At 49.3% G+C, this 22,055-nt stretch overlaps 1 protein-coding gene across 3 annotated transcripts in view; it reads left to right on the top strand.

The window, feature by feature from the left end:
* Shtn1 (shootin 1) overlaps positions 1–22,055 on the top strand; it is a 76,100-nt gene that overhangs the window by 11,648 nt on the left and 42,397 nt on the right. For 2 of the 3 annotated variants that reach the window (XR_009594381.1, XM_021643411.2), the window contains exons 3-5: positions 8,143–8,203; positions 16,213–16,307; positions 19,681–19,849. Coding sequence is in view for 2 of the 3 variants with exons in the window: in XM_021643411.2 (XP_021499086.1) it covers positions 8,143–8,203; positions 16,213–16,307; positions 19,681–19,849 (325 nt within the window). In the remaining variant the exon portion in view is untranslated. Of the gene's footprint in view, positions 1–8,142; positions 8,204–9,287; positions 9,307–16,212; positions 16,308–19,680; positions 19,850–22,055 lie in introns of those variants that run through there. The other variant, XM_060391754.1, reaches the window with a different exon arrangement.

Raw genomic sequence — 22,055 nt, 5'->3', positions numbered from 1 at the left:
TGATGTAGGTCTGTGCACATGAGAACGGGTGCCTGAGGGGCCAGCAGAGTCCCTGGTGGCTGTCACGGGTGCCTGAGAGGCCAGCAGAGTCCCTGGTGGCTGTCATGGGTGCCTGAGGGGCCAGCAGAGTCCCTGGTGGCTGTCATGGGTGCCTGAGGGGCCAGCAGAGTCCCTGGTGGCTGTCACGGGTGCCTGAGAGGCCAGCAGGGTCCCTGGCAGCTGTCACGGGTGCCTGGGGGGCCAGCAGAGTCCCTGGTGAGTGCTGGGACCTGAACCCTGGTCCTCTGCAAGAGCAGCAAGTGCCTTCAAGCCTTGGCTGTCTCTCTGGCCCCTGCATTGTGCCTTTGTAAATTCATCTTGGTTGTCTTTGAAATCTTTGTTTGTTTGTTTCCACATGGAAAGGAATCCGATACATCTCTCTAAGGCAAGGGAACACAGAGAATAGTTTGAAAAGAAGATTTCAGTTCTGTCACCACATCTCCCAGGGGTGCTAGGTAATCAGGAGGCTGCACTGGGCCTCTGGCTTCTCCTAACTTTACAGTGAACTTCCTGGGGGTGCTCAGGGTAGGGGTTTCACTGGCCTTTGTTTGGACACCTGAGCAGCCTCCAGCTCTGGGAGGAGTCTGCTTTGCACCTGCTTCTGGGCTAACACAGAGTGGGAGAGCCAAGCCGTGCGGAGGGGCAATATGGCAGGTTAAGAGCCCTCACTGCAAAAGACCAAAGGCCTCAGATTTGATCCCTGGAACCCGTGGTAGAAGGCAAGGACCAACTCCCAAGATGATCTTCTGAACTCCACTGTGCCACACACACGCTCACATATATGGGTCCACACATGTACCTGTCACATACACAGGCATCACACAACACTGTGATAATAAATGAAAACTACATTTAAATAAATAGGAGGAGAGCAAGCTGGCGTGTCTTCATGGGGCAGAGAAAGGAAGGGAATGCCTGTTTGTTTGCTCTTTTCTCTTTCTTAACCTCTGACTGTCTACAGGCCCTGAAATGTCCCCAAAACAGTGGCTCTGTGAACGCCTGCCTGCGCTCCCTGTTGGCATGGCCATCACTGTTTAGCCCAGAGCCACCTTCTGCAGGGAGGTTTGCAGTGACCTGTCTGTTGGGCACACTGGATTACAGGTTGGTTGAAAGAAGGACTGAAGTGACCTCGGCCCAGTAGACTGTTTCCTTGCCTCTTTGAGCAGAGGACAGCTGGATGCGCCCGAAGCATCTGTCGGCATTATTGACCTGTTTCTGTCCTAATTCTTTAAAAATAACTATTAACAGAAATGAGAAGGAAAGAAAGGAAGGCAATGTGGAGCACTGTGTGTTGGGTAAAACAAAGAAGAGTGAGTGTTTTAGTCCATCCTGCTCTGTTTACCTGCTATTAAAAGACCGGATTGCTTATTACCGCAGATTTCCCCAAGGGTGGGGTGTTACAGAGGAGGGAAGCGTGTGATAAAAGCCTTTTTGTACGACATGGGATGAATAAAGCAGCTTTATTTCCGGAGGCATAAATGGAGGACACTGTTTTCTCCGGGAAAGCACTTTCTTGTGCCTGGCCGCATGATCTTTATCTGGTCTACACCGACAAGCACAGGCGGCCATCTTATCTCTGTGGGATCCCAGCCCAGAGGTAAAGAAAATCCGTTGTGGGCAGTCATCGGAAGGGTTCCCTTTTGTCATTGTTGACTCAGTGTGGGGAAATGTCACAAACCAGAGGAAGGGAAAGAAATGGCAACTGTGCCTGGTTTTCCTGTTGCCAGGCCGGGAACCTTGTTCACGAGAAGCAGGAGCAGATCTGGCTCCTCCACACTGGACTTCGGTGCCAGCTTCGGCCAGTCCCCTCGCTGACACAGGTTCTGCACAGGGCGGCTGTTTACTTAGTGCACACTTTGGACATCTGTGCCCTCTGACCTCTGTGACAGAATGGCTCAGGACTGTTTTAGCCTCATTCTATACAAGGGAAAATAAGGACATGAGACACATTAAGGGCTGGCCCACAACCATAAATCTCAGTGGTGCAGTGGTCCCCTGAGACCCTGCAGGTGATTAGTGACAGGTTGGATTCACACCTGGCTCTCATGGCCTCTGTGCTCGCTTACAAACAAGCCAACTTAAAAAAGGATATCAGTTCCTTCCATGATGGCCCTTTTGTCTTCCTAAGTCTGTGTGGATGTGCAAGCAGGCCTTTGTACATGCGTGTGTGCGGGGGACAAGGTCAAGATATCCCTCAGGTATCTCTTGCTCTTCAGGGCTGTCCATGTATTGTTTGAGACGTGATCTCTCCCTGGCCTAGGCTTTACCAAGAATGCTGGGCCGGCTGACCGGCAGGCCCTGGGGACCCAGCCGGCTCTGCCCCCTCAGGTCTGTGACCACAAAGATGTGCCGCCACGCCCGGGCTGCTTCTGTGGGATGAAGGTTAGCTCCTCACGTTCGAGCAGCAAGCACCTGATGGGCTGAGCATCCCAGCATCAATGTGTGAACTTTCACAGCCATGCTCAGACCAAATCCTGGGTCAGGACTGTACTGAAAAATTGAAATTGAATTATCAAACTAATCTCTTATTAGAAAAAATTATGCATGTATGTATACATCTATAAATTTAGGGGTGGACCAGTGGGTTTTATTTACCTGGTGTGTGTGTGTGAGCACGTGAGTATGAGCCCGTGAGTGTGCACAGCACAGCGCATGTGTAGAGTCAGGTGATAAGCTGCTGGAGTCGGTCAGGGCTCTTTTTCTACCATCTGGGTCCAGGGATCTAACTCAGCCCTCGGACTGGAAGGCAGTCGTGTCCCCACGCTGCTCAGCCCTCTCTCCAGACCATGGGCTAGTGTTTAGCTGAGCTGCTCCTCTCCAGTCCTTCCTGTATCCCTACGTGGACTGCAACTGTGGAAGTCTTTGAAGACGGAATCAGAATCTGTTTGAATTTCTAAGGAAAGTGGTTGAAGGAAAAAACCTTTGCTGACTGCCTTCTGACCACCAAAGCATAGAGGAAATTTAGGATAGTTTACCTCTCAGGAAATCCACTAATGAGGGATGAGCTGACAAATGTCTGTGCCAGTGCCATTGTTGTGTGGGTCTCTGTAGTTCAGGCGGGACAAGGAAAGACAAAGTGACAGGACCCTGGCCCTTTCCTCTGTGCAAACTCGTAGTCCTTTTACTGACAGGCTCACATGTCGCTTGTCTCAAATCTTCTCCAGTTCTCTTACAAGTCTTTTTTTTTTTTTTTTGGTAATAAAACCATCTGTATACTCCTTCTGTGTCTGTCACATCAACCAAGAGAATTTATTATCATTTCAATGTCGAACAGGAAGAAGCACACGCTTCAGGATCTAGGGAAGCCTACAAAACTGGAGCTTCCTGTGTGTCTTCTGCTCTTTTCAGTATGAGATGAGCAAGGACCAGGAAAGGCTTCTTGTTGGCATCATTTTCCAAATGCCACTGTGAGCAGCATGTGTAAAGGGCAGAGAACTGACACAGTGATGTTAACACCCTGTTCTAAATCTGTATTTGGGGGCATGCAAAAAGGGTATGGCTGTGTGTTTCAGAGCCAGCCGAACAAAGCGGGCTTCCTTGCCGTGTTTCCATGACCAGGTCAAATGTTAGTCGCCCTCCCACAGTTGAAGGCCTTCTCTAATGACTTGCTCGAAATCTTTGTCATAACTGGTCAGCGTTGGGTTTTTTTCTTCTTCTTTCCTATATTGGGGGAAGCCTCCTTGAGCTTTGAATGGAACGGCATTCACATTTCTCGGGGTTGGCAGAGTGTGTGTGTGCGTGTAGAAGAAGGAAATCTGTATAATAGAAGAACACCTACCATTAAATAGTATTCATGTTTAATATCCGTCCAGAGACTGAGTTTTGAGATGCATAAACGTTTAAGTGGCTGATTAGAAGTCGTTTGGGTGAGTCGCTGTCACAGTGTGTCAGGGCTCTGTCAGCCTGCCAGGAACAACGAACGGAAGGAGGAGACAGACACTCCCAAGACTTGTTTCAAGGAGCAAGACACATGATAGGGTTTGCATCCTGGCTCGGTTGTCTATTGTTAGAATTTCATCCTCTCCTGTAATATTCAGAGGTGAAGGTCCCAAGGATATTATTTTTAAAAACTCAATAAGTAAGCCACTCTGAAGAGCGAGATGTGTGCCCATTATGCAACTGTTCATGCATAATACGCCCGCATGCACGAGGCTTCTTTGAGATGGAGTGGCAAGTGGTTGTGCCAGAGAAAAAGTAATTACTTAGCAGTTTGAAAGTGAAAATGAGTCTCTCATTAACAGCAATCTATCCAGAAACAAAGGACGAGGATCTCGGCTCTGATGACATGTTTCCCTGTCACACACAATACCTAGAGTCTGGAGGCCGCTGCTCGGCAGTCTGGGTGGGGGTGGCTCCTCCTTATTGCCTGCAAAAACTGGAGGGAAAGAACTTTGAATTGGGAGAAAGAAAAGCTCCAGAAGAGAAAGGGAGCAGAAGGAAGGCTGCGCAGCAGGACTGTCCTGAAGGAGGCCTGCACTTGTCCGGAGAGCACGGGCGGCAGAGCTGCAGGGCCTGGGTGGAGTGGCAGCCTAGATGTCCTCACACCGCAGCACAAAAGGCTCCAAAGCGGGCTCCGAGTCCAGCTCTGGGCTGTGAGTGCTTTTGTTTCAGAACCGTGTAGCTGGGCTAGAGAAGGAATGGACTTCAAGAAGAAGGGTGTGGGGCTGAACCTTCCTCAGCGGCACAATTGCCTGATCGTCCCTATAGTCCTGTGGCCCTCACTCCTCCACCCCCTCACCCCTCCTGGGCCTCGCCCCTGCGCTTCTCCTTGTTGACTTTTGTCGCTGAGATCCGAATCAAAATTGTGAGGCTGCAGGATCCAGGACGGTCCCCACCGGGCCCCATCAGTCCTGAACACAGCGCCTGGCGCTAGAGCAGTGCTTTTCAATGTGTGGGTCATGACCCTTTGGGGGAGTGGCCTAAGACCATCTGAAAACACGGATATATACATTTGTGATTCATAACAGTAGCAAAATTACAATTATGGAGCAGCAACTAGAGGAGCTGAAGTAAAGGGTCCCCGAGTCAGGAGCCTCAGACTGCTGCTTTAGAGCTAGATCATGCACAAGGGAAGGCGATGGAGACCCCCAACGGTTTCAAGAGATAGTCAGAATCCCACTTCAGTCAACTGTAAGCTGTTTGCCTACTCCTATTTTCTCTCTCTCCTTTTAAAAGTTATTTATTTGTTCTTTTTATGTGGTTGGGTTTTTGCCTGCATGCTATCTGTGTGAGGGTGCCAGATCTCGGGTTACAGACAGTTGTGAGCTGCCGTGTGGGGGCTGGGAATTGAACCCGGGGCCTCGGGAAGAGCAGTCAGCGATCCTAAACGATGAGCCATCTCTCCAGTCCCACCTGTGTCTCTTATCCTGTCAGTGTGTGGAGGTGGTGCACCAGAGCATCTTTTAGGCTTGCAACGGTCCTTTCTATTAGTTGTTCTCTTTTGCATGTTTGCGTCTGCATATAAAACACCGGCAGAAGTCAGGCACAATTGAAATGTTCGGGTTTTGTAGCGTCAATCACACACAGATTTCCAGTCTCTTCCTTATCCATTTGGTGCTTCCAGTGAACGCAGACAGGCATGTTTCTGCTGATAGCACTGGCTGGTGGGTAGCTTGTGTCCCAGGGAGGAGCACACTCGTGCTACAAGGGCGTGTCTCTGCCAGCCCAGCAGCTTCCTGGGCTCTGGCTTCTCAAGCCAGGCGAGCTTTCACAGGCCTAGATGAGCATTAATGACGAGTTAGGAAATAACCTGCTTCTCATTCAAAGGCTTTCAAAACCACCATTTTCAAACTGCCACTTCTAAACAGCGGAGCGAGTCTGCAGGCTCAGAGCAGCCAGCGCTCAGCCTACTGGGTTCGACTCCAGCCTGGAGCTGTAGAGAATTGTTGGTTTTCCAGATTAAACGATGCAGTCCAGAGAACATCTGTTGCTTTCACAAAGTTTCCACCAGCAATTCTCAACACAAAAGAGACGGTCTTTACAGATGGTGCAGCTGCCTGGGCAGGGGAGAGGAGGGAGCAGGAAGGGTGCATGCTTCTCTGCGGTGCCTGGAGCGGCCGTGCCGCAGGGCCTGTGTTCCCTGGACCGGCCTGTGTTGGTAGACCGGGAGAAGGGTGACCTTCGTCTGAGGTTGTAGATGGGTGTTTGCGCTTCTGCGGGGTGAGTGGGTGCGTCCCTCGCGTGAGCAGTCCTGGCGTGGAATCGCTGAGAGCGTCTGCGGCGCGTGCGCCCCCTCCCAGCCTCTCAGCCTTTTAGCAGAGCAGATGGCAAGCTTAGCGGCTGCCAGTTCTGCCCTAACGTGGGTGCAGAAAATAGAAAGCAACGCAACGCAGAGACCCCTGTGAGCACAGCTGGGCTTGGGAGCAGCTGGTGGCCATGTCGGCAACTCAGTGCGAGCTGGACTCTGCAGAACCGCTCCCTGCGCCCCTTGGTCTTCACAGCAGAGCCCAGCACCCAGCCCTCCTCCCGGCCGTGACGGCCAGGCGCTGCTCCCGACCAGGAAGTGGAGTCATGGCAGCGGTTGCTGTGTGGGTGCACTTTCCAGGATGACTAGGTAGAGTGCTGAGCCCTGCCCTGTTCACACGCTCATACGCAAACTTTCTGTGAAAGCCGGGTACCTAAGTGGGAACTGGATACACCGTTAATTCCTTTCAATGGAGTCGTGAGAGCCATAGTGAGACCTAAGTGACTGAGGCCATGGCCTCTTCCCTTAGCGACGCCTTGTGAAGGTTTGTCCACAGAGGACACCTTCCACCCCAGAAATGCTGGGTGGAATTATCCAGAAAGCAGAGCCCCAGAGCTTGGCTCGAGGCCATCTTGGTCTTCTGGTCTCAGGAATGTGGATTCTGTTTGCGCCTTCATCTCTGTTGTGCATTGTTGGAGTGGGGTGAACAGCCCAGCAGAAGGCTGGGGGAGGCCCAAAGCGAACCGAGGCCGGTTACAGAGCGTAAGAGGAACGTTCAGAAGCTGCTGGCCAGCCTGTCACAGTCAGGCTGTACTGCTCAGCTAGGTGTGAGATGCTGCCTGGGGACGCCAGAGCTCTGAGGAGAAAAGTGCAGTTCATGCGCTAAACCAAGGCCAGGAGCTCTGCGAGACGGTTGCCTGTATTTTCACAGAGGATGGATTCGCACAGGAACCCGCAAGCCTCTGAGGAGAATGCCTGGTCCCCTGACTCATGGACGGGGAGGGGCTAAGCTAGAATTCCATGGTCGGCTTTATCACCCACTGAGACCCTGTGGATGTGCCCCGTGAACAGAGGCGTGTGTGCGTGCGTGTGCATTCGTGTGTGTCATGCATGTGCGTGTGCAGGTACCCACATACTCATGGAAGCCAGGGGAGAATTCTCAAGTGTCGTGCTCTGTCACTCTCCACCAGCTCTCACGATCTTTCTCTCCCTACCCTCACAAAGCTAGAATGAAAGCACATGTGGCCGTGCCGAGCTTTCATGTGGATGTTGAGAATCTGAACTCGGATCCTCATGCATGCCAGTGGGCATGATGACGTAACACTCAGCCAGCACGCATCCCTTAGATGGGCTTTGGGAGCTCAGTGGTTCTGTAGTGTAGCAGCCGTACGTATTTTCTTAAAGAAGGGACACATTAACTCAAGGATAGTCAGTGTCACCAAGGAGAGAGGGAGCAGGAATGGCTGCTTAGGAAGGCCTAGCCCCGCAGCTGGCTACAGTGACACACCCACGCTGGGTGAGCAGTGCGGGCACCTGGCACTGTGGGTCTGTGGCAAGAATTTATTAGTTCAGTTTATCTCAGTCATGTATCTGCGTGTGTCTGTGTGAGGGCGTGTGCACGCCGGTGCAGTACCGGTGGAGGCCAGAAGAGGGGCCAGGTTCCCAGGGACTGGAGTTAGGCCCTGGGGGTTGCATGGTGTGGCTGCTGGGCACTGAACTTCTGTAAGCATGGAAGGCACACTTTCAGCTGCTGAGCTCTCTCTCCAGTCCCTGAGGGATAACATGTCTGGGAAAAAAAAAAAAACCGGAAAGAAAGAAAAAATTGCTGCTGCTGTTTGTAAGTTGATTCTTTCTTCTCACCTTGTCAAAGTTAAATCTTACCACATGAATCTAACATTGCTTTTTCTTTTTCATTTCAGTGTGACAAAATTAGGCAAGAACGAGATGAAGCTGTTAAAAAACTGGAAGAGTTTCAGAAAAGTACGTAAGCGTTTCAGTGCGGTAATAATCACGTGGTTTGGGGATTGTGTGAACGGAGCTGTTGATTGCAGGTGAACTGATCGGATTATCAAGAGACCAAAAAAGTCCCATTTGAAAAAAAATTGCCCTGGCATCACTGTGATTTTGACAGAAATGAAATAAGCATTAAATTCTATAAATGTCTTATAAAACTTTAAGCTTATAATAAGAAAAGTTTACTATGTAAAAAAATCAAAGAAAAACAAAATCAATTTGTTACCCAGACTCCTCAAGAAAAGCCAAAATTAGTATTTTATATCCTATCCTGTATGGTCCTTCATTTATGAAATATGTGTTTCGATAACAAGTGTATCAGATTCCACTTTATAGCTGTCTGTCAGTAAACACTGCGTGTGTGTTTGCATCTGAAACAGAATCGGTTCCAGTTGCTGCCCCTTTTAGCCGATGGTATATAATCCACGTGCACACATAATGGTGATGGAACACAGACTGTAAGACTGCAGTTACTGACCTAGCCTTCAACCCCCTGTGCGGGTGATCTGTCCTTTCTTGGCCTTACATTTTTGCTTACACCGTATGGATCATGAAACCTGTGTGTAATGTAACTCTCTGAAACATTTCCGGTGTTTGAGGTATCATTTGTCATGTAGTTACATCGAGATGCATATCTAGCACTCGTTGCCGTCGCACTGTGGTGTGTAGAGTGCCGGGACTTGTTATTGGAGACTGCACGTTTCTGTATAGCACATTTGCACACACTCCCATTGACAGCATACGGCCATGTGTCATCTATATACTAATATGGTGCTATAACTTTGTCCCTTCATCGTCTCTGTTTTTTAAAGTATCAGTAATCTCTGGCAGGTACTCACGTCTTTGTAAAATCTGATTAGTTTCCTAGATTAGTTCGAGAAAAAGGAATTATGCCAGAATTTTGTGCAGATTTGGGCATATAGGTACTGAAACTTCATTGCATATTTATGCTTGTTCTTCTAACAGGAGAGATCTGATTCCAGGGGTTGTGTGGACAGAATGGTGGTGCAGCCCCTGCTGGCACGCATGAGGAGGCCCTGGGCTGAGCCCTCGCACTTCAGCCCGCACTGGTCAGTCAGTCTGTGGAAAGAGGCTGTAGGGGCAATGAGTGTGTCTGTGGCCTCCATGGTGGTGTGGATTAACGAGGGACTGTGTGTCCCTTACCAAGCCAAGTCTACTCACCACGTAAGCTTCTGACACGTCACTCAGGCCTCAGTGCCATGGCTGAGGAGAGAGCAGAGAGCAGCTGCTGCTTTCTGGAACTGAGCATTTGAAATCGCTCTCACTGCGATACATCCTCAGAAAAGCAATAATAATTTTGACATTTTTTACTAGGTTGTTTTTCATGTGACATAAATCTGTTATTTATTCTCAAGATCAGAGCATAGATGATCAGATCCAAGAGCGTCATACGGGACTATGTCCTGGTTCTAGAGAACCAGATGCTGTAGGAAAGTAACCCTCTCCCTTACAAGCTGGACCCCTCTAGATCATTCTGCAGAGCTGGGACATCCCACAGTCCTGCACGGCAGAGCATTCTACCCTTCTGAAAAATGAAACACCTGTAAAGCCTACCTGTTAAAATCCATCACCCTCTGGCCACAGCCAAGAACGCCACAGGATAACTCTGGTGGTCTTGCTGTCTGAGGAGGTCGGAGACGGGCCGGAAATGCCACCGACTAGTGAGTAGGTGGACGGCGGTTGCTCTGCACCTTCTCATTCTCTAGCACAGCCAGCTAGCATCCTGTGAGCACCTCGGGAGGAGCAGGCCTCCTTGCTGCTGCCAGTCACGGCGCACGATTATTGGCGGCAGTGTGGCGCCCTGTGCCCGGGCGGCTCGGGCTCCTTTATTGGCGGCAGTGTGGCGCCCTGTGCCTGGGCGGCTCGGGCTCCTCACGCTTCCGTTTTCCACAGCAGGTTCTGGCACAGCTCTTAGGAAGGGACTACCTCCTGTATTCAGCATGGAAACAACTTTGCCACGTTGCTTTCGTCTCTCACGCCCCTTCCCCTTCAAAAGTGGCTTTTCCTCTGAACGTGCTGAACCTTCTCCGAGCAGCTCAGATGAGGCCTGGAAGAGCTCACTGAAATGCAAACACAGTATCTATTGTTAGAAATGTTTAATTTTTACTTTTATGGAGCCCGGTTAAAGTCCAGATGCAGGAAGTCAGAAGACTTCTTTAAAGAGTATTTTTGTACATTAGTTGTGAGTGTGTACGCATGTACAGGTCAGAGGGCAAGCTGTGGGATCACTTCTGTCAAGTGTGACAGTTTAGGGATCAAAATCGGCAGGAGTGGTAGCAGGCTCCCCTGCCCACCGCGCCACCCTGCTGCCCCGATGGCTCTCTATTCAGTCCGAAAAAGACTGTGGAAGGGCGGTTTCATCTCTCAGGGGGAGGGAAGAGTCTCAGGCAGCAGAGTGCTCACCCAGGATGCAAAAAGATGTGGGTTTGGTGCCCTCGTGCCACGTCAGACTAGGCGTGGTGTACACCTGTGATGCCAGCACTCAGGGAGGCAGAAAGAGCGTAGGTTCAAGGTCACGTGTGGGTGGCTAAGTGCGATAGCATCCAATTTTAAGATCCCATCCCAAAACAAAACAAAGCAAAGGGAAAGTTCATTTCTCTAAGGACTGTGCTTGAAGTGGAGAGTCCATGGCTTTGAACCGTGGGAGGAATTCAGATGTGGGAGATAATGTGGCTGGCTTCATCAGCGTGAGCTCTATGGGGCGAGCGCCCAAGCGCTGAGCCAGCTTTGTCGGCAGTGGTGCTGCTGTCCTCTGCTGTCCAGGTCTGTTCCGGCTCTCTCTGTAGCTGGGGTGCCGTGAGGCACCTGCTGCTGTGGCCATCTTGCCTTAGCACCGAGGTTTGGCGGGCACAGTCCGTGTCGTGAGCCAAGACAGTGGCTGCCCGGGAACTGGCACTCGAATGCCCTGCGGAACTCCCGGCTGCCCTGAAGTCGCTGTCATGCTTAGGCCAACCTCTCAAAGTTCAGGAAGAGCGAGGCCCAGGCGAGGTCTCTGCCCGGGTCCCGCTCAGCCCAGCTTGGCCTTCCTTCCCTGGCCTTGGCTCCATTCTGTGCCAGTGTTGGCCCTCTGCCAGCTCTCCCTCAGTCTGTCCCTGATTGTCCCCACACAAAGAACACCTCCCAGAGGGAAGCCATCGCCCACAAGGTCCCATCCTGTCTGAGGCTCTGCGGTAGACCCTGCCTTATGTTAAGGGTACCGTGTTCCCACAGTGCTTGCTGTCCCCCTGGGCTCTTTTTGTGCCTTTCTGGGAGCTAGGAGTGGGGCTCTTAGGACTCCCTGGCTGGAACTGGGTGCGGTGTGCAGGTGTGCAATCTCAGCATCCAGAAGGTGGAGGCAGCTTCCTCAGAAGTTCACGTTCGGCTGCAAAGTGCGCTTGAGACCCCATCTCAAAACAAAGCCACATGAAGCACTATGGTCAACTGCTAAGGGCACAGCAGAGACCTTTGTAAACAGCCTGCTGCTAAGGCAGAGAGTTTGTGCTGTGCTCAGGGCCTGTGCTCCAAAGATGCCGTGGGCGGAGGACTGGGAAAGGGCTGCAGCAGCAAGGACAAGCCTCCACTGTTAGTTTAAAAAGGCGTGGAAAGCTGGGCCGTCAGGGTGAGTTACTCTAAATTTCAGGGCCACGGTGGGCTCATAAAATGCCTGGACAATGTCTACATCGTAGGAGCAAATCTGAGAATTCACAATCCTAGGACAAAGAAACACCCAGGCTGAGCTCAGAAAGCAACGAGCAGTTCTGCACTGCAGCGAACGTTCTAGAAGAGGCTCACAACTCAGACCTGGACCCATCTTCAGCTTCTCAAAGGGCTTGCTTTGTAGGCGGCGCTGTTGTAGGTGCAAGGGAACCAGCCGCACACAACACAACCATGTTTTACAGCCGGGTGTGGTGGCCGCGCCTGTAATTCCAGCACTTGGCGACAGCCACAGGAGCCAGGCCAGCCTGGTCTACAGAACAAGTGCTAGGGCTTCATGTGTGCACAGTCTGCAGGTGGGGAAAACCTGTTAGGAGAACCCCACCCCGGGTGTATGTTCTCGAGGTCTGTGTGCAGGAGAGCAGAAGTTTGAAGTCGCAGATGAAGAGAGGAACTTTGCTAATTCATCCAGACTGATAGAAATACCAGACGGTGCTTGTACCTGTGAGTTCTCAAAGCCCCCCCCCCCTTAATCTCATTTCTTTTTATTTTTGAGGGGGGGGGTTTAACTTACCTCAGTCGTCCTTGAACTTCTTAGGCTGAGAATGATGCTGCACTCCTGGTCTTGCTGCCCTACCTCATGCGTGTTAGGTTTGCCATGTTCGCTCTGCTGGCGTGACCGGTGCTGGGCGGGGCCAGGGATGCTGGCGCTCAGAGTGACGGAAGGTGGAAGTCGGTACAGTGAGCCCCTCCTGCAGCTGAGGCCAGCAGGCATCGGGTCAAGGCCTCTCCCACGCTGCCCCGACTGACCAGGCCGCAGGGAGGCCCCTGCTGGCAACGTCACTGACAACATGGCCTTTCCTATGGATTTTGTTTATTCCAAAGACGTAGCTACAGTCTCAGGGACCCTTTTCTTAAAGTGTAGGTATATTCTTTTCTTTTCTTCCTCCTCCTCTCTATTTATTCATTTTTATTTTCTGAGACAGGTTCTCTCTGTGTAGCCCTAGCTGGACTAAAACTCATTGGGTAGACCAGGCTGGCCTCAAACTCATGGAGATCTGCCTGCCTCTGCCTTCTGAGTGCCTGGGGCTACAGGCCTGTATGTATCACTGTACCCTGCTGGACCGTTTGTTTGTTTTTGTTTTTTCAATTAAACATTGTAGCATACAAAAATGGAATTTCATAGGCAAAGTGTCCAGGGGTACTAGATAGGAGTAAATCCCAATCATTAAATGAATAAATAAAGGTTTTTAAAATATTTTTAATCTTATACACACACACACAAACACACACATACACACACACTCATATATGAGTACAGTTAAATTAAATCGGAAGGAGAAAGAAATTCATAATTGAGAATGAGCTTTGCTCTCCCTCCTGTGACCTTGGGTGACAGGAAGGACCCCTGTGGTGTGGTCTTCTGCGCCGGGAGTTGACAGGCAGGTCTCCATGCTATCGTTGGCCTCCAGTGAGTTTCTGAAAGTGAAAATCACAACACAGCTTAAAATCTTCTGCTGATTCCCTTTCTAAACCCCTCCCCCATCAGATGGAGCATGCCCCGCTCCCGAAGAAGGAAGTTAAACCACAGGACAGCTTTTACAAAATGTTCAGAGAAGAAGGGCTCCTCTCCCTTATTATTTTTCGCTAGGCCTAAGCCTCTCGACTGCGGAATGATTTTTTTCCCCTTACTTTGGTGAGGAAGAATGTTATTGAATAAAAGTCAAATTCCTATGAAAAATGCAGAGTGTTTATGTTTTTGTTATGAGAGTAGAAACGCCAGATTGTGGCAGAAAATGTCAAGTAGTTAAGGCTAAAAAATTCAAAGTAATATTTGATGTTGTAAAAATTGTATAGGTTTCTTTTCTCTTTCCTTCACATTTTTGAAGAACCTACCTTGTAAACATAGTGATAAAATGCCAGGAATATTAGGATTTTAAGGAAATAATAGAGCCTATTATTTAAACTACAATATAAAAGGCAATTACATTGATGAAGAGCTACACCGGCTTTGTGTGTGTGAATAAACTTGGCCCGTGTTCAGCTTCTATTTGTTTCTCTGGTATAAACACATATTGTGTGTGATTCCAGTTTAATGGGGACCCGTTTGTATGCCAAGCAGCTGCATTTTAGGACCTATTGCGTGATTTCATAGCTCTCTGAAAATTGGTTCTATTCAGAACGGGAGATAGAAGAGGACGGGGAGGGGGGGCTTCGGCACACAATCATTTCTTTTCAATTGGAGCCAGAAAGGTTGATGACAACACGACCATTGTGTTATAATGATAAGACCACTAAGGCCCCTGCACCTCTCATCACAGCTTTCACTCCGCGGCAGATACAATTTAATTCACTGCTCCGTCAGCAGCGCTGACACCATTATGTCGCCTGTCTCCGCGGTTGTAATCACTGTCCTCTGAGAAATGCAGTTGAAATGATCTTGAGCAGTCAAAGAAACTCTCAATTAAGGCTGCTGCTTCCAATGTGTCAGATTGTGTCTTATGCTCTTGGTACAATTTTCACTTCCAATCCTGTTTATTTACAATGTCTACCAGTAATTACGCTTAACGTGTCATTTAGTGAGGGGGGCCCCTGCCAAGCGATTGTCGGGGGCTTCTGTACCCTGGAGTGGGAGTTTCTCGAAGTCAATGCCATCAGCAGCTTTTAGGCCCTGATGGGGTGCGGTAGGAGCGCGTAATGCAAGGATCGCGCTCATCAAGTCATAATTAGATGCCACTCAAATGTGCCACTTGTAATAACAGTGTTGATTCCTGTTTTTCTCGGTGGCTGCAACTGCTAATTAGTTAAGTGGTTTTGGTTGGCCCGCATTTGCAGCAGATTATCACCCTGAAAAAATGTCAAGGTTAGAGATGTTTCTGGCCATTTAGTTCCGCTTTATGAATTTGAATATTAACATAATAAGAACTTTGGACAGACTTAGGAAGTAATACATTTTTTTTTGGTATTTAATTTAGAAAGAAAAAAAATTTCCCTGAGTTTAATCATAATTGCAGGTTAATTAAGCTTAAATGAAGCAAAAGTAATCTGTCTTTGTGCTCTGTGAGCCTGGTGCTTTTCGCTAACTTTGTTGGTTTAGCATTTGGGGGCCCTTTAATTTTTTTCCCCTTATGCCAAAAAAATTGAAGTCAGTCGCCATATGTAGAGTTTAGGCTGAGATTCTGAGATTGTTTTTTTTTCTTCTGATTAGAAATGTGGGTGGGAAAACATCACATTTTTTTCTTGTTTAATCTTTAAAATATCATTATAGGTCTGAATTAGCATGTCTTTAAATCTCAATTTACATAAAGCAGCTACTTAAAGAATCTAAAGATTAAACAATTTTTTGAGTGTTGGTAACATAGCAAGTAAATTTTGATTTGCTTCCCTCCCCTCAGCGATACTTTATGTTGCAATAACAGTCTGTGAGCCCTGTTTTCTCCACACAGCTCGTAGGTCTTGGTGCCGCCACTTCCTGGCCTGGTCTTGGTGAGGTAACGAGCTGCTTTGTCACTGTTGAGGATGAAAACCACGACACTTAGCTAGCTGAGCAGCTGCAGGATCAACTCAGGGCTTACTTTTCCTTCATTTCTTGTGAGCTCATTTTTCATATTAGATCCACTAGCCACATCTAGGCTAATCAAAAGCTACCATTTTGTGACTTTATGGAAGCTTCTTTTGTTTCCTCGAGTAGATGTGTCTATTGCCATGGAAATAGTCACATAAAAACAGACTCTTCAGGGCCGGGAGCTCGCTCAGGTGCTTGCGGAGTAAGGACCCAGCACACACAGGAGCCAAGGGTGGGGGTGTGTGCCAGCCCGCCTTGCACCTGGAGGCAGAGGCGGGCATTCCTGCTCCACGAGCCCAGAACTGATCAGAGAGCCCGGGGCCAGTGGGAGAGCCCACCCTCCAAGACAGAGTGTGTAGCTTCTGAGGACGAAGCAGTGGGAGACGCTTCATGAGAACAAGGCAGGACGTTCTTGAGGAGTGAATCCCAAGGTGACCTGTGGCTGCCACACATGGATACAGGCGTGCGTGCAGACGCACTCTCATGCATGTACACACGCACATGCACACGCAGACACAAAGTCTGTTTCACATGCGATAGTTGAGAAGGTTTGTAATTTATGTGTGTGCCTTTTTCTTCCTACATCCTTACACTAGCGGGGATTTCATCAAAGGCAGCTTCTGAGGAGCGTTTATTCATGGCAAAGGTCTAGCTGTAGGAAGGACTGAGGCATTCTTGGTCACGGGGCAGTGCGTGGGTGTCTGGAATCGTTGGCTGCTCCGTGAATGCTGAGCCGCTTTTTCCTCTTCACTCACAGTTTCTCACATGGTTATCGAGGAAGTGAATTTCATGCAGAACCATCTTGAGATAGAGAAGACGTGCCGGGAGAGTGCTGAGGCCTTGGCGACAAAGGTGAGTCTCTGCAAGCCTGGGGGGGAGGGGGGGGCTTCGCAGGGGGTTCCTGCTCTGTGTCTAACTCTCTGTCTGCTTGTCTGCTCTGAGAAGGAGGCGTAAGGTCCCAAATCCTGCACTGTGATTCTGGAGGCATCTGCCTGTGTGCAAAGCCCATTTCTGATTATAAATGTTCTGTGTGTGTGTGTCTGTGTCTTTGTCTGTGTGTGTGTGTGGGTGTGTGTGTGTCTGTGTCTTTGTCTGTGTGTGTGTGTGGGTGTGTGCGTGTCTGTGTCTGTGTCTGTGTGTGTGTGGGTGTGTGCGTGTGCGCGCGCATGTGTGTTTTCTCAACATTTGTGCCCATTTGGCCCGGAGAAGTAATCCCTGGCGTGGACTGTTGGAGCAGACTGTCCCGCCATCCCGCTTTAGTCCCACTGCTGGGATGGAGCTTCTGTTGTGCCCAAGAATACTGGCCGTGGGTGTGATGAACGAGTCAGCTCGAAGCTTGCGTTTCAGGTGGTTATTTGTGCAAGCAGAGGGGGGCACTCGGAAGGTGACCTCCATCGCACTGCTGATTGCCTCTAGCTGATGATTTTACCAAGTGTGTAATTTTCTATATTCTGTCTCATCAGAATTACATTATTATTAAAGAATGTTTTTGTCTCCGTCTTCTGTGTTTTGGGTAAAAAGTGTCCATCAGAAAATGGATTGCAGCAATTTCCAACCAAATTTCGTTAGTAATCCTGTTGATACACTCCTACCTCTCACACAACCGCCTCCAAAGTATTTCTTTGGAGGTGGCTGAACTTCTCCTGTCAATAAAGAGATAAATAAATGCACTTCACTTGTGTGTGTTAGGCGTGTGCTTGCTGAGGGCATCTGCTCAGCTATTGGCACAAGGACACTGAGTTCCTGAGACACCGAGTCAGAGCCTGTCCAGGAAGATGGTTTCCTTGGAACTTCTTCCTGTTACACATCTGATGCACAGCCTGCATGTGGGTCGGTGCTTTGAGGGCGCTGACAGGACGGGCACACTTAGGTTGCTCTCTGGCGGGCGCTGACAGGACGGGCACGCTTAGGTTGCTCTCTGCCTAGAGCAGCTGGCTTCACGGAATCTAGTGCCCAAGAGTGTCTCTCCGCTCCATCCACTCGGAGGAACACACACCTACCTCTTAGATCTTCAGAGTTTGTGGAAGGCAAGGCCTCAGGGCCGGTACACTGTTTCTAGTTGTGCTCTCTGGCCGCCTCAGGTGACAAGGGTTTGTGTGTGTGAGAGAGTGCGGTGGCTCTCCGTGTGCTCTGTGGCTGTCGCTCCAAACATAACCTTTTTTAAAATTAGTTTATCTCCTATTTTGTATTTTATGTGTTTGGATGTATTGAGAGTATGTGTATATATAAGTGTGGTGTGTGTGTGTGTGTGTGTGTGTGTGTGTGTGTGCGCGCGTGCGCGCGCACTGTACAGGAATGTGTGTGTGGCCCGGGCTCACCTCGACTTTGGGCGTCTTCCTCTGTCATTGACCCTGCAGCACGGTACTTCAGCCAGGCTGGCCACCAAGTCCCTGGGATCCACTTGTCTCTCCCCCACCCCCGGCACTGGGGTCACAGTCGTGTTCCACTACGCCTGGTGCTTGCATAGCTGGTGAGGTTGTGCACTCAGGCCGTTATTCTGTGAACACTTTGCCCATCGGTACCTCTCCCCAGCCTTCCTGGTTTAATGTGACTTTGGTAGGAGAGTTTGCGCCTCGAAGCTGTAATCGTGCTGGAACCCTGTCCCGTGGCCACAGTGCGGTGCAGGCCTTAGCTCTGGGTGAGCCCTGGACTTGGTTTGCTCCCCATCTCCCAACTGATTCTTGTAACGGGCCCCTAGTGCACATCATTTGTCCCCTAGAGGCTTTGTGAAGTGGATCTACCCTCTTCCGGCCTTTGGGAACACGTGTTCAGTGTACATACTTACACATGTACATACATACAAAATTAAAAAAAATAAAGTAAATCTTTAAATGGAATTAATGAAGCTCCATATGCGGGCTTGTTATGTGTGACATATATGCTACATATGTCAATGAGACTGTAGCTTCAGTACAGCATTCGGAGCATGTTATAGATGTGAAAGAACATCCACTTCTCAGATCGGCGAGCAGGCTGCGTTTTTCTGAGTAGCAAGGATTGTGTAAAAAGATCTTTTTCTATATCTTTGTCATAGAACTTCAAATGGGACAGTCTTGGGCTACAGTTTGGCCTCATCATTTTCTCAGAGGTCCAGCAACTCTATTTTGCTGAAATGTGCAGGTCGAGCTGAAATGGCCAGGTACGCAGAGCCATATGCTCCGAGCTGTTGGGGTTACTCCTTTCTTCACTGCTGCGCCCAGTGTGACCACGATGTAACTTTGCCTGCGGTGATGAGTTCAGCTAGCGCAGGGGGAGGCAGGTTGCTTTGCCTTTGCTATGGCCACGTCTCGGATGAGTAGCACAGGTTCACCTCCGTAACAAGACGGACGATGGTGGTGAGATCCCTTCCTTAAGATTCACGAATTGTAGGTCTTCAAAAACGTCCCCATGCAATGTGCCAAGACTCCATTTCAGTAAATCGTGTTTTCTTCCATCAGCAGAAGAGACTGGTCTGGGCTCTGTTGCTTCTGCCTCTTTCTTGCTTGGGGTTTTACTGCAGGACTGACTCCTCCTCTCAGTCCTGAGGTGGAAGGGCACTGTCCTCCCTCACACAGCTGCCCATGCAGAAACTCTTCCAGCGCCCACATTTCTAGAGAGGAGGTCCGATTGGCTGAATGGAAGTCACGTGACCAACTCTGGCTGCTTAGCCATGCAATGGCACTGATTTCCACAGTAGCCAGAAGAAAAGAAAAGAAGGGACACTAGGAGAATAGATTTCTTCTTCATGTTCTCAGCATCAGATAGAAAATTTGCTTGAAATAAAATGACTTATTAAGACCATTAATGACTAGAAATGCTGGTATTTTACCTAAATTCCTTGTGTTTCTTTCTTCTGTGTATGTGTGTGTTTGTGAGAGAGAGAGAGACAGAGAGAAAGAGAGAGAGAGAGAGAGAGAGAGAGAGAGAAAGAGAGAGATGAATGAGGGTGCACACAGACCATAGCCTACACTGTAGGTTTCAGAAGACAACTTCCGGAAATTGGTTCTTTTTCCATGGTGAGTTCTGGGATGCTCGGGTCCTTAGGTTTATATCATCTGCCCCCGAATTTCTTGTATTTCTTAACATTTATAACCAGTATTTCCACTTGCTGCTGCTGTAATTCAGGATGAGGCCTCACAGAAATAACGTTAATATTAAGGCTTGTGAGCACTTCATTTGTTGAATGAATCTACCTTTCACATCCTACTGTGATTTGACTGCTTGATAAAATGACTTTTATTTTCAGCTAAATAAAGAAAACAAAACACTGAAAAGAATCAGCATGTTATACATGGCCAAACTGGGACCGGATGTAATAACGGAGGAGATTAACATCGATGACGATGATCCGGGCACCGACACCGACAGCGCCTCGGAGACCTGTCTGTCCGTTCAGTGTCAAAAGCAAATCAAAGGTGGGATACCGGTGCTGCAGCCGAGTGTGGCTTCTGCCAGGGCGTGGCTTCCCATCTCTGCTAGCACACCAGAACTCACGAGGAGTTTTGAAAACATGTGGGGCTGGGGAGATGGTAGTGAATCAAGCATGCTGAGCATTCAGGAGGCCCTGAGTTCAAATCCCCAGCACCCACATAGAAGCCTGCATGGATGTGCATGCCTGTAAAATCAGACCAGGGAGGTAGCCAAGGGAAGAGCTATCTGGATAGACCAGCAGCAAAGTTCAAGTTTAACCCGGGACCGTGTGTCTAGGGGAAAGGCCTGGAATGACAGAGAGCATGACTGACTTCTTCCTTGGGCCTTTACACAGGAGTGTGTAGGCACAGGACCCAAACACGCGTGCACACATACACCATGCACACACACGGGAAGAGTTTTTGAGGATACTGATACCTGGGTCACACTGGCAGCATTTCTGACTTGCTAGCCAGGGCAGTCAGGGAGGCCTGAGCGAGAACCAGTGGCCTTCCTCCTTCCTGCTCGGTGCACTGCGTCCTTGTTTGGAGTTAGGCACCTTCAGAGGTGTGGTCTGTCGAGAAATGGGAAGTTAGAGAACCTTAAGTTTGGATCATGATTTATTCTTATTTTGAGGTTGCTTTATTGTGTGTGTGTGCCACGTGGCATGCATGCAGTGTTCAGACACTCTTGCTGAAAGAGTACTTCACACAGCCTCTCCTGTGGCTGGTGGAGTAGCCAGGAGGACAGAGAGCTTTTCATGTGTAAAGCCCAGAAGCCAGTCCCCACCGCCAAGGTGTGTGTGTGGCCGATACCCCAGGTTTATTTGGGTCTCTGTTACAGGGTCAGTAACATGTGTGACCGTACATTGCCAATGTCATGCTTATTGCTTTGCCTGGGAGATAAACTTCAGGTGGAAGTGTGGATAGGGAAGGTGATTCTTGGCCTCACTAGGCTCGTCAACCCCTTATGTTGAGACAGATAGTGGGTGCTGGTTGGGAGGGAGAGGGCATCAAGGCCTCCTTCTGTTCATTGTTCTCCCTCCTGTGAGGCCTTGAACAATATGGTCTCATGTTCTTGCTTCTGGAACTGGTCAGCTGGTGGAGAAGGTGACTCAGAGCCAGATCTCACTGCTTCATCAAGCTGAGTTCATGCAAAAAAAAAAAAAAAAAAGCTTTTTTAGTTTATAAATAACGATGTAGTGGGTGTCTGATTGCCCTTGGTGAAGGATGAAAGTTGAGAAGCCATCAAAAACAAACTTGGTGGAGCAGGAGGCCCAGCAGAAGCCTAGGAGGCCTGTGCTAGGCAGTGGGGACTTTAGGTCAGCTGGGGGGGGGTCCCTTTGCTCTGAGCCTTGTGGTTCTAAGGCTAACATTGTCAGCTTGCCACACACTTTCATTCAGTCATAATACACAATATAAACAAGTGAATAAACAGAACAACTGAAACTCGGAAGAGGAAATGCTCCTTCACATTTTCACGTCAAGATTCCTGTTTTCTTAAACACTGGCCTTCCAGGTTATTCACTCTCCGGCATGTGCTGTGCTGTGCTGAGAGCTGTGGCCATCGTGAACCATGAGAGAAATTGGTACAGTGCCTTATTTCTCTCTGCTGAAAGCCTGAAATGTTTTCTACTTCCAAAATGCCAGATAGTGTTTGAGAATACGGGTTCCTGACAGATTGTGAAGCAATCTCAGTACGATCCTTTTAACACAGTGACGCTGCTGAGCCTAAGTTACTGTGTGCTAGGATGGGCCTCCATGTGACCTTTCCAGAAAAGCCTCTGGCTTTTTCTGTCCTTTTGATTGTCAGATAACACTGACCACAAACAGAATTTTATGCTTTTGATCAGATTCATGCCTTCTAAAAATAAATTTATTTCAGGTGCAGTCTTTATGGAACTCAGTATAGAACTTTCTCAAAACAAAAGAACAATAGAAAAGAGCTCCAGTTGGCCCAGCTGCACATACCCAGAGGGCCCTGCTTCTGTCAGAGGGTGGCATGTCACACCTACTGTGGCTGTATTCACAGCAGCACGGAAATGGGATGAGTTGTCAGTCAGCAGCTGAGGGGCAGTGTGCACCCGTGCACAGGGGGGTTGTGTTCGTCTGGAAGCAGAAAGGAAGTTACCGGCTGGGGACACGCTCTTGTAAAGTGCTCACTGTGCAGGGTGGGGGCCCTGGAGGTGTCGAGATGGGCAGGGAGCCTGTG

This window comes from Meriones unguiculatus, chromosome 1 (genome assembly GCF_030254825.1).
Source record: "Meriones unguiculatus strain TT.TT164.6M chromosome 1, Bangor_MerUng_6.1, whole genome shotgun sequence".
NCBI lineage: Eukaryota > Metazoa > Chordata > Mammalia > Rodentia > Muridae > Meriones > Meriones unguiculatus.
This window is presented reverse-complemented; position numbering and strand designations above follow the sequence as displayed.